Consider the following 12163-nt stretch of genomic DNA (forward strand, 5'->3'; position numbering starts at 1 on the left):
GAAAGGTTGGTCCTCCCCCTTGATGATGACACTGTGCACTCCTTGGCTGTCACATTACAACTAAATATGACAGGTGCGGACTGTGCCCATAGGCGTTGTCTAGCCCTGAGTACACAGGTCTATGATTTGTCGTGGTTTGACCATAGGAAAATGTGTGTATTTGTCCCACACATTTTCTTGAGGTCGGTCTCCCATCATTCCAATTAATTAAACATTTTTTAAAAAGCTCAGGCGAACGCACGCCCACCATTCGGATGGTCAAATTCTTCACACTCACTCTCCTCATCTCCTTTTGTACTCAACTCCTCTGCTTATCTCTCTTTTTAGACTATCTCTGATCTTCTAGCTTCCCTTCCTGCATTTACCTCTTCTTTCTTCATCTTTACCTTCTCTGGTCTTCTCTTTCACCTGTCTAGTTCCTACAGTCCCATTGCTCTCATTTCTATCTCTGCTGTTCTTCTCTATCCCTTCCCAGCCTCCTTTGCTTCTTTCTTCTTCCTTCCCACCTTCCCCACTCTTATCTCAACTCTGGGTCATCTGCTCATTTCTCTCTGGTTCCCACTTCTTCCATTCTTCTCTCTCTCTCCTCTCTACCAGACTCACTGCACCGCTATGCACTTACCTGCTACTATGCACACTGAGTACGAACTGTCATACTTTTCTCTGGCTGTGCGCCTATTTTAGAGGTAAGCAGGATTAGGCCTTGAGAGGGTGATTGTCCGACTCTAATCAGCTCTGTGCCTAACTTGAACATGTTTCCTTACAGGGTTTAGTCTATGAGGACTACATATTTCCCAGCTATCTTGGTTTGGTAAGTGGACTGCCCTGCGGTGTCGCTAGCCAATGTCAGGCAGCTGTGTACACAATCCTAGATTTGCTTTGTGCACAGCTTGTGTTGAAACACACAGTATGATTAGCTGCATTTGCAGATCCGAGTCTGTGAAATTTACTATTGCTGCTCTGGCCGAGTCCCACAGCAACCTACAAATGGCAGTAAGTTGGGTCTGCAAATCTCCACGCTAGCGTTGCCCATGAACCTCAGGCATTCAAACCTGTCTTCGTTGACCTTGCTATATGGCTCATGGATCCTAGCATGGTCTGCACAATGAGCGATTTGCCTTTCCATGCACCTTTCTGGGTTTGCAACGTGTACTTATGTTTCCAGGTGACAAGAGTGTTTTCACATTGGCAGGACTGGATACATACAAGGCTGGGAAGGAATGGGGGCACCAGTGTAATCCCTTCTAAATCACCTTTATGTTCCGCCTCATCGCGCATGCCGTGGTACCCTTCTCCCACGGTCACCCCGTTCCCATCATCCAGCCTGCGGCTGTGTCACAACCTGCTTCCTTCTACCTGATTCACAAAGCCCTACACTGGAGCAAATTTGGAGATACCTGGATAATCTTTAAGATGCTCACGTAAAAATGCACAAATCTTCACAAAGATTGTCCCACGGGTATCTTAGAGATGCCCCAGTCATCTCCAGATTTGCTCCAGTGTTAGGCTTTGTGATACAGGTATATGGCAGCAGCTGCCAATCTGAGATGTTTGCAGGCAGCGCCTGATTATCTTCAGTGCAAACCTTCGTGAATCAGGTCCATGCCACCTAACTCCAGCTCTGCTGTCCATCCCACGATTAGACGTTCGACAGGAAACCTGCAAAGCGACATCATTGTTGGTAATTGTCACACTTTATATTAGTTTGGCTTTTCAATATCTGAGTGAATTAGTAAAAGAGTGGGGTTATGTTTATATTGGCCATTGTGAATCACAGAGGTTCTTTATTACATTCTTCACAAACGTGTGTGTGTGCTATTGTGACATGCTGGATTCGAATCTGAGTTTTTCTGTCATTGCTTCCATTTTCTAAACATGCATGATGGGTATTTCTACCGACAAAGATATTTCTCAGATCATTATAGGCTGGTCTGCCTGAGCGATGCCCTGTCCATCTTTCACATAGGCTATCTACCGCTTGCTATGGATCAGAGTGTCGGCTCACCCATAACTGCATGCGATACATTGTCCCAGATAGTTTTTCCCTCGAAAAGATGGTCAGAGAAAAACTGAAGTAAAGGCAATAGTTTATATAATTTGTCAGATTTTCATAAATTTGACCTTTAACAACGATAAGACGTATAATGGAAGGCCCATCAGTCATTCGTATAGCCAATTCAGCATCAACGCCTCCATGAAAATCTCATAGAACTTGGGCTGTTCGCTGGGGAGACAAGTAATAGCAGACGCCTCAATCATTCATATTGCCAATTCAGCATCGACACCTCCCTGAAAATTTCATAGAACTTGGGCCGTTCGCTGGGGTTCGTCTCCCAGCACCTCAGCATCACCTCATAGACTTCAGAAGGGCAGTGTTCAGGAGCTCGCATTCGAAAACCTGGGGAAGAAAGGAATGTGAAGAGACAATTCAGACCATGTTCCTCGAGATGTATACTTTGAGATCTGGTCAAATATGTTCCAGGAAAGAAGGATGGGCTAGCCCGTGGGTTCCAGGCAACTCCACAGATAAAGAGGTATGAGATGTAGAGAAGCCCCAACGGTGCCCACCGCCCAGGCTATCTCCTACGAACACTGAATGTACACTGGGAATCAACATTTCACAGATTCCTCATCTTACATCACACACTCATGGCATCACAGATACAACCAAAGACCAGACATCCACAAAGTACATTTAGGTTAGACCCTAAAAGCTCTCCACACTGATTCTAAACCTCATTTTGGATTGAATACCTCATTGGTTTGAGCCTGTTTACAGAGCAGTTCACTGTGAGAAACCTAGGGGTATTCTCCCATTTGGACCCTGAGAATCCTTTATTCGGGTGGCATGGGGAGGGTTGTCACTTTCGGATACCAACCCTGGGGGTGGACGAGTGTGGGAGAATCAGCTGGGTATGTGAGTCCGGGGTCATTCTCATGGGAATACCCTAGGTGAGACACAGTGTGCCCCTTTTACCAGTTATCCACAATCGCACACCACCTCTGTCCTTTTGAGGCATTTTCAAACACACAATATCTCACCTGCCCCATTTTTGCATAATACTGGGAAGAAGGAGAGACAACTGAGAGTACCAAAGATTACCTGTATGAAACACCTTACAAAACAGAGGAAAGACTACTACCAACTCCCCTCATGTTGTACCACTAATGAAGTCAGGCAAGGTTGGGCAGACCAAACCATGATCACACACCTGCAGCCCATTAACATCACACAGGTGTATAAAGGGAGGCTACTGGGGGAGAGAAGGAATATGCAGTTGGGAGAGCAGGCTGCAAGGCTGAGACCGGCAGAGGATCCCTCTTCGAATCCCAAACACCAGAAGCAAGCTGGGAAAGTTGTCTGGAGTGGAGAAGCCAAAAGGCTGGGGGCTGCCAAGGAGATCCAAAGAAGGACAGTGTGCTACAATGCTGGCCAGGTGAGAAGGAAGGGCTGCAGCGTGTCACAAGAGCCGTGCCTCCTAAGTATTGAACCCAGGCAGACAGGACCCTGCTGGTGAGGCCCGAACAACTGCTCGTTCCCTTGGGGCCGGGGTGTCTGAGGGGTAGGCAGTGAGACCCTGACCTCAGTAGGCATTGAGACCATGACCTCAGCTCACAGATACCGAGGGGTTACCTGCCAGCGCCGTGCTACCTAGTACCTAGGTGAGTTAGAGAGAAAGCAACCCAGTGGTATGCATGTAGCTGAAGAGGGGCAGAGATCTGGAAGTGAACATTCTAAGTTTGATGTTAAAAGGCTAAGGAAGAAGTGCATTCAAGGAGTTGTAGTGGACTGAGAGCAAACATTCTTTTAAAGTGCACAAAAGTTACCTGTAGTCAAAGAAGGTTTGAGCCTGACAGAGGGAAACCCAATTGAGAAAGACAGGCTTGAGTACGACGGAGGGAAGCCTGTGTTGAACTGTGCATTGATCAAAAAGAAGATATTGTGTTATCAAAGTGCCAAAAAGGCGGAAGATGAACCAAGAGTGCTAGAGAGAACACGTATATGAGACAACTACATTTACCAGAATGCACTGGTGCCTGGAGAGCACGTATAAACTGTGTTAAGTGTGAGAGTCAAAGTGGTCATGTTGAGGTATAAGTTAAATCCTTGCACACTCCAAAGTCTTCAAATGGAAATTGAAATAACAATTAGGAAGTGAAATTTAGAACATCGCAGTATGGAGGGGTCCAGACTCAAGTGAGGGAAACCTGAGGGACCTGTTGGGAAATTGTGTTGCAACGAACCAGAAAGGTCAGAGAGAACCCCAGACCTACATCAAGAGAAGCCTGAGAGGTCTGGTTTGAAATATTGATGTGTCAGATTTGCAATGAGTCTTTTTTGTTGCTTGGAACTAAGACGAGGGAAGCATACAAAGAAACTGTGTCTTTGAAATCAAGGCAAGGAAAGCCTGACAAGATTCTGTTGTGGAAATATTTATGTCAAGGAAAACCGAACATTGTGATTCGTACCAAGTGGTTTGAAGTGTGCAAATCCTATGAACTATATATGCCAGCCACCCGGCAAGAACCCTTTAAAAATAAATATGATGTGAACGTGGGGACGGGAGTTACCCTTGGCTAACATGGACATCCTGACATTTCTTTTGAACACTGATTTTCCTTTTTGAACTACCCATCCCCTTTTTCAAGTTTTTTGTATTAGAGTAAGGGCATGCATTCATTTTTCTTTTAGCGTAGGCAATTATTATTTGACTAGGACTGTTTTCTTTTATGTTGATGGTTGAGATCAGGCCCATCTTAGTTATAGGGCTAGATAGGAGTTCTCCCACCCATCCAAACATTTAATAATAAAGGTTTTAAAACTGTTCCCTTGTGTCCGTTTCATACTTGTGATGCCATGCCTACCTTACATCACCAACTGCATTATGACCAACAGATCCATTTCAGCCGGACACTATGTTTGCAGTTGCGGGGGATTTATTTATAAGTGCAGTGGTAGAGTTGTGACCTTGTGGTACTTGAATTCCACCATTAGGATCAAATTGACAGCTCAAAATGGTCTGTAAAACGAAAGCTCAGAACTGGATACATTGTTACCGGGATCCCGAGCTATTACGTGTGAGCACAACATCCTCATATAACCAGAAATGTAAATTATGTATTGTATGATGCCACCAAAGCTGTGTGTGCTGTCGGGGGTTTCGGGGGAGGCAGATGAGTGATTGTCACCCCCTAAAAAACATTTGCCTTTCAGGCCTCCAGATGGGGCCTGGGACCGCATTACCTTCAACTCTCTCGTCCTAAATACCTTCCTTCTCGGGCTCTTCGCTCATCTGCCTCCAACTCCCTCAGGGTTAGCCGCTTCTCCAAGCAACGAGTTGGTGGTCAATCTCTCTCCTCGGCTGGGGCCTCCCTCTGGAACAGCCTTCCTGCCTCCCTGAAACTCGAGGAGAACCATCTCCGGTTCCGGAAACTCCTCAAAACCTTCCTCTTTGCTTCTGCTTTCTCTGCCTCTCTCCCCTGCTGAAATTCCCTGCCGATTCTGCACCGGTTACCTGGCCACCCTTTCCGGTCTTGGGGCCAGGTCCAGCTTTTTGCTCACCTGCCCTGCCTCCCTGGCAACCCCCTGCACTTGGGGACTGGTTCTGTATCCCTTCAGTCCCCTTACCAGCACTTATGTCTGCTCTTACCTTGCACTTGCCACCATTAGGCCGTTTTAATTATCGTATTTATTCTTCTTTCCTATGGACTGCACTGCACTTCCCCTTTCCCTTCCCCTGGCACTCTTCCCTTTCCCCCTACCCTCGCACTTGCGCGATCTGAATGACACCTGGCCTAGTAGGATCGTTGTCTGTCTTCCACTGTTTTCCCCTCCCTTGCCTCGTCGCGCCTTGAAACACTTGTGTATAAATGCCATATCACATCATATCATATAATTCATGAACACCTAGAAAATTACCCAAGAGTGGAGTGTTTCCTATGATGTTGCTGACAAAATATAAAGGTTGTGCTCCTTTTAAACCTAAAGAGCAGTATTTAAATATGTCCTGCAAGTATAAGTCTTAGCTTCAAAGTATTCCTGTAGTGTTGACTGGGCCTTTGATCACCGTCAGTATGTACAGTGCCTCCATTTCATCTCAAATCTAGGTTTGCGGTTAATAAATCCCATACATAGATACAGTAGTGTATGTTTCTGTTTGTTTTATGTTATATTATTAAGCATTTGTATAGTGCATTTTACAATTGGTATAATTCCAAAGCACGGTGGGTTGAATGCCCTTGGGGACCGCAGTCCAGGTCAGTGGAGAGAGTAATGTAGCAAACGTGCTTGGGTGCACTCGGTATGTGTGCAGCCAGTGTGGAACAAGTGGTGTGTGGCTGCTTACTAGTGCTAGCTGTGACGCAGTGGTTGTATGAGATCTGTAGAATGTGTGCAGCAAGACCAATGGACTTGGGTATCTGCATTCTGGTGGAGCTGGTGTTTGTGAATGAGACTATGTGTGCACCTAGGCCGATTACGAGGGGATAGCTGCGTTCTAAAGACTGTTGAGGTGAACGTGGAAGTGTGTAAGTATGTGTGCAGCTAGGCCGAATTAATTGAGGGGTATAGCTGCATTCTATTGTTTGTTGGTGCAGAGGAAAGAGTTAGCAAAGTGTTGTGTTTGAGGTTCTGCATGCTTTCCATGGGGACCTTGTTCCTGAAGAGCGTCCAGTGCCTGTCGAGGGGCTGGTATCTCCTTTGCGTTTGAGCTATTAGGCTAAGGTCTTCCCTGTATCTTGTTGGGTCATATTGCTTTAGCGACGATTGACGGGTGGTGACATGTAGATCTGTCCCAATCGCACATTGCTAATGTATAGGTGCTAAAGACATCCTCGGTCAGTAGTTCTGCTAAATGGAATACAGGTAGTTCTACTAAAACATTCCTAGATAGTTGGGATTAGCAAATATTAAGTGCTAGAAGGTTCCTTGGTATATAGTTCAGCGAGTGGTTTTCCAGATGTGTAGAATTAGGGCATTTCCTGGACTGATAGCGTAGTGCATATTTGCAGGGCAATGATCAAGTTCATAAGTGCTATTAGTGCTTGGGTTGGTAGTTCTGCTAGATAGATTCCCGGTAGGTAGTTCTGCTAAATACATTCACTGATAGGTGTGATAAGCAAAATAAGTGCTAGACGGCCCCCAGTATCTAGTTCTGCTCTTGGATTTCCAGATGAGTAGGATTAGCAGACATGTGCCTTCTAGGACTGATAGCGTAGAGCATAATTGCATGTCCTTGATCAAGCTCATGAGTGCTATTAGTGCTTGGGTTGCGAGTCTAGCACAGTCGGTCGAGATTATTGGCGATAGATAACTGTAGCCCTCAGACTGTACGGTATTCCTGCCGATGAAGATAATGAATCAATTTTGTTAAGTACATGGGTGCCACTGCGATTCGGGTTTCAAGTCTGGGCAAAGGTTCCAGGTAATGGGTGTAGATATTGTCTGGCCTGAGAGTCTATGAAAGGGTCCGTATTGAGTGGGGTACCACGCAGTTGGCAGGGTAAGGTGAGGGTGGTTGCTTAGCTGGAGGTAGAAATGTAGGGCAAGGGTTGTGGGAGAGGTGTAGGTGTAAACATAAGATGAGATTGTGTCTGGGGTAGTATGCACCTAACAGTGAAGCAAGTGTACGGCTTGTTAGATGTTTTTTGGTGGTACTCATTGGGATCCCTATTTGTTGCGTTGCTTGTGGGTACTGGTGCTTATCAATGGGGGGTACTGAATGTTGTTCTGGTGGGGGAGTTAGTTGAAGAGCCAGGTTTTTAGTTGCTTTCTCAAGGTTAGGTGGTCTTCCTAAGTTTTCCTAAGTATGCAGGTGTTTGGTTATGGAGTTCCAGATTTTGGTTGATAGGAGGGAGAAATTAGAGCCACCATAGCGGTCCTGGTGGATGGTTGGCATTGCACTGTTACCATTAAATTATTGCTCGATTTTAGCATTCTTGGTGGCATTTAGTGTGCACATTTCCTTCTGATTTACCTAGCCCCAATAATTGCATGGGTGATGGATAGGCTTTTGAAGTGTAGCTATTTTGCACTACGAGCCAATGTAATGAGCAAAGATGCGTTTGTGTCTTTTTAGCCAAAGTAATAATTTTGCTGGCACTTTTTGGGCTCTTTTTAGTCTGTCCATTATATAGTCTGATAATTCAAGGTATAGACTGATGCCATTATAATAAAAATGTCTTAGCCAAGTGTGCCTTCACCCACTCAATTTGTAAGCAATATGTGAGTCCTTGCATCGGTTTATTGCATGCAAATCCAGTTCAAAACAAGCATTGGCATAGCCAACAACATTGTCTCTTCTATGGTTATTAGATCTACATTTGCCAGATACTGCCATATATATGTCCATTTACGAAGACCATTTGGCAGCTGTTGCCATGTTATGGCCAGGAAGTACTATTGTGTAAGTACCAAAAATTCCTATCCATGCCTCCACATAAAACCCAAACTGTTGACTTTGCAAATGCTTGTTTTTTTAAAGCTCTCGTTTTGTCAAGAAAGCCAAATGGGGAGTACCAACATTGGCAAATGGAACAGAAACAAATAAGTCAGTTCAGATGCCATAAGTTACCGACCTACCCAGCCAGATGTATTTGGGTGGTGTGAATTAAAGAGAGTAAAAGAGACCGCAAAATAACATTAATGAAAGAAAGAAGCATAAACAATAAAGAAGAAGGCATGGTGAACAAAGTGAAAGGGTGAAAGTGCGAAAAAAAGAAATGAGTAAAAATAGGCATGCAAGAAAGCAAGATGGGCATAGGGCAAGAGGAAAAGAGAGGCATGGATGAAGGAGGAGAGGGTAATGGAATGAAGGAAGGATTGATTGCGGGATGAAAGGAAGAAGGAAGCAAATTAAATACATAAAAGCAGATGATAGGACAAAGCGAAGGAAGAGCAAAGGACAAAGGGAAGGAAGAGGAAAGGAAAGGTTGGGGTAAGGGAAAAAAGAGAAAGAAACAAACAAAGGATGAAAGAAAGATAGAAAGGATGAAAGAATGAAAAGAAACAGGTGTTTTTGACCCAAGGTTGGGTCAACTATGCAGCCTCTGCCTAAGGTGGTAAAATGGTGACCCTCTCTTTCCCTTAGTGGATTGTTTTGGGACGTTTTCTGCAGGCGTGTGCCCTTTTTCTTCAGGTAATTGCATTTTGTGGAATGCTGCTTTGTTTTGAACTCACACTTTTTGGTATGACAATCCTGGTTAGATCACACTGAAGTCGGTCCATTACATGTTTTGGTATTGGCGGCCCATCAAAAATGGGTGAAAGGGCACCGACCTGCCACCCATTATGTAGGACCTGGTGAAAACACTGAGCGCATCCTCAGCTACTTGCTGCAGCTGAGGACACACTCCTGGGCTGCCTTTAACTAAAGGGGGAAACCGGATTTGCCTTTGACAGGAGAATGAAAAGCATGCATGTCCAATGGGCCATGCAAGATCAGGGGCTCCTGTGCCTCCCTGCACATTCAGTGATCCAGGTGTGGCGAGATAGTGGTTCTCCAGCTCCACCACGCATGTCAGGAATCAGGAAGAGCACCCTGCCTCCTGGTTTCTATTTGGGTGGTGTGCAGGAACCAAAGGGTCATGGCTGCATGTCAGGGGGCAGAACCTGGAGTCTGGGGCTGCAGCTAAGAATAAAGAATCGTTATGTATGTATGAATTTATGTATGCATGCAGGCGCAGGCTGCTGGCTGTCTGTCCAAGTGCACTCACAGGTGAATGCTAATGAACGTGATGTATGAAAGGTCAGTAAGAGTATATGTTGTACTGTATGTGTGAGCTGAGCATGTGAATTAGGTACCAGTGTGTGTATGTTTGGGTGCACGTGTGAATGAGTGTGTGTATATTGGATGCACGTATGAATATGTGTGCATGCGTGTCGGCAAGAGTGTGAGCATCTGATGGGAGTGTGGGAGTTAAATCAGTGCAGTAGCAGCCAGTATGGGTATGTTTTCTTTACGTGGCATATGTTTTTACTGGCATTATAGGAAAGCCACCATGGTGTGTTCTATGATGGGAAAGGGCCGTACATTTGTGAAGCCGGCAAACATGTCTTACTGCGGGATGGCATTTTCTACTGGCATTAAGCGAAAAGGCTTTTACATTAAACATACAAAAGTAAGGTAAACATTAAGGGCCTGATTCATAGAATCTGGCACAGAAATGGCGTAAAGGCTGCGCGCCAAGTAGGACCCTGCGCGAGCTGTGGCGCAGAAAAAATACTTGTGCGCCATGCGTATTCATGGATTTCCCGAGGCATCAGTAGCCATCGTGCAAGTGACAGTAAGCTGCACGAGGAACGCCCCCAACACGCCTCCACGCACACCCAAAAGCAATTGAAAAGCTCGTCAGGGCTGGCAGGTGTAGGGGCTCTATAGGACTCCATGGGGATGGGGACTAACGTTATTCTGCCGCCGGAATTACCGGACCACCGGGGATGTAATGCCCCGGTAAATCCGGCAAGTCCGGAGGCAGAAATTAATTCCGGGTCCGGTGGCAGCCTGCCGATTTTTCCCTCACGGCTACCGCCGGACTCGTAATGAGGCCCATCGTTTTTGAAAAGAGATAGAAAAACAGAAAACAATACTCAGTTACTGCATCAGGAATAGAACTCTGGTTATCCGCAATTACTTTTACCTGAGTATTTGGCTTTCAGTCAATTTAGTAGTGTTCAGCTAACCAATACTACGTCTCTAAGCTAACAGCAGAGACATTACAGGTAACAGATTTTTTTCAGTTACAGATATAATTCCAAATCTTATATTCTACTCTGAGTTTATGTTATCAAGTGTATTTTTTCCGCTACAGATACCAAAGATGGGCCAGAAGGTCGGGAGCCTTCAGTATCTCGTTTGTTATTTTATCCACTACCCCTTTCCCTTCCTTGGGGTTCTTGACTGTTAATATAGAGTTGAGCAGGGAACTCCTGGAGAGGGTCTGTGGGATCCTCAGCAGCTCCTGCGGATTCCAGCAAGCATGATCTGACACCAACATTCCTTGGCCAACATCCATCTCTCTACCCAAATCGCACGTCAACACCTCGCAATCCCCGTCCGCACCCCAGTGTAATTGCGCGTCAGCACATCGCTATCCCCGGTCGCACCCCAGAGAAAACGCGTGCCCTCCCACGCAAGCCCAAGCCATACACCAGCGCAATCACGTGCCGCCTCGTAAGTGTAGGCTACACACGTTTAACACACATGACTCCCCACACACCTTCTGAACCCAGCCTGGCCACATAACCACCCACAGCACATTAACCACTGTAGTGCACACACCATCCCCTGGCACCCTCACCTGTGACAGCCCCCTCCAGATGGGGCACCACCCTGCAGCCCCCATCACCTGTGACTCACCCAGCAGGCAGTCCCCTCCAGATGGGACACCACCCCCAGCCCCCATCACCTGTGACAGCCCCATGCAGGCAGCCCCCTCCACAAGGGGCACCACCCCCAGCCCCTTTCACCTGTGACAGCCCCATGCAGGAAGCCCCCTCCACAAGGGACACCACCCCCCAACCTCATCACCTATGACACCACCCAGAGGCAGACCCCCACACACCCTCTGAACCCAGCCTGGCCACATAACCACCCACAGCACATTAACCACTGTAGTGCACACACCATCCCCTGGCACCCTCACCAGTGAGACCCCCCTGCAGGCAGCCCCCTCCACAAGGGACACAACGCCTCAGCCCCTTTCAACTGTGAGAGCCCCTCCAGATGGGACACCACCCCCTAACCCCCATCACCTGTGACACACCCAGAAATCAGCCCCCTCCAGATGGGACACCACCCCCCCAGCCCCCATCACCTGTGGCACACCCGGCAGGCAGCACCCTATAGATGGGACACCACCCCCCAGCTCCCATCACCTGTGACAGCCCAATGCAGGCAGCCCCCTCCACAAGGGACACCACCCCAGCCCCTTTCACCTGTGACAGCCCCATGCAGGCAGCCCCCTCCACAAGGGACACCACTCCCCAACCACCATCACCTGTGACGCTACCCACAGGCAGACCCCTCCAGATGGAACACCGCCCCCTAGCCCCTTTCACCTCTGACAGCCCCCTACAGACAGCCCCCTCCATAAGGGACACCACCCCCAGCCCCTTTCACCTGTGACAGCCCCATTTAGGCAGCTCCCTCCACAAGGGACACCA

General features: G+C 47.1%; 1 protein-coding gene across 1 annotated transcript in view; it reads right to left on the bottom strand.

The window, feature by feature from the left end:
• Nucleotides 1–2075: 2075 nt before the first annotated feature.
• The window catches only part of LOC138566224 (tyrosine-protein kinase Fer-like), a 436248-nt gene continuing 426160 nt past the window's right edge, over nt 2076–12163 (bottom strand). The window contains exon 10 of the mRNA XM_069643327.1: nt 2076–2398. Within this exon, the coding sequence (XP_069499428.1) occupies nt 2256–2398 (143 nt within the window). The 3' untranslated portion in view covers nt 2076–2255. The remainder of the gene's footprint in view (nt 2399–12163) is intronic.

Source organism: Ambystoma mexicanum, chromosome 1p (assembly GCF_040938575.1).
Source record: "Ambystoma mexicanum isolate Mex_15411 chromosome 1p, UKY_AmexF1_1, whole genome shotgun sequence".
Classification (NCBI taxonomy): domain Eukaryota; kingdom Metazoa; phylum Chordata; class Amphibia; order Caudata; family Ambystomatidae; genus Ambystoma; species Ambystoma mexicanum.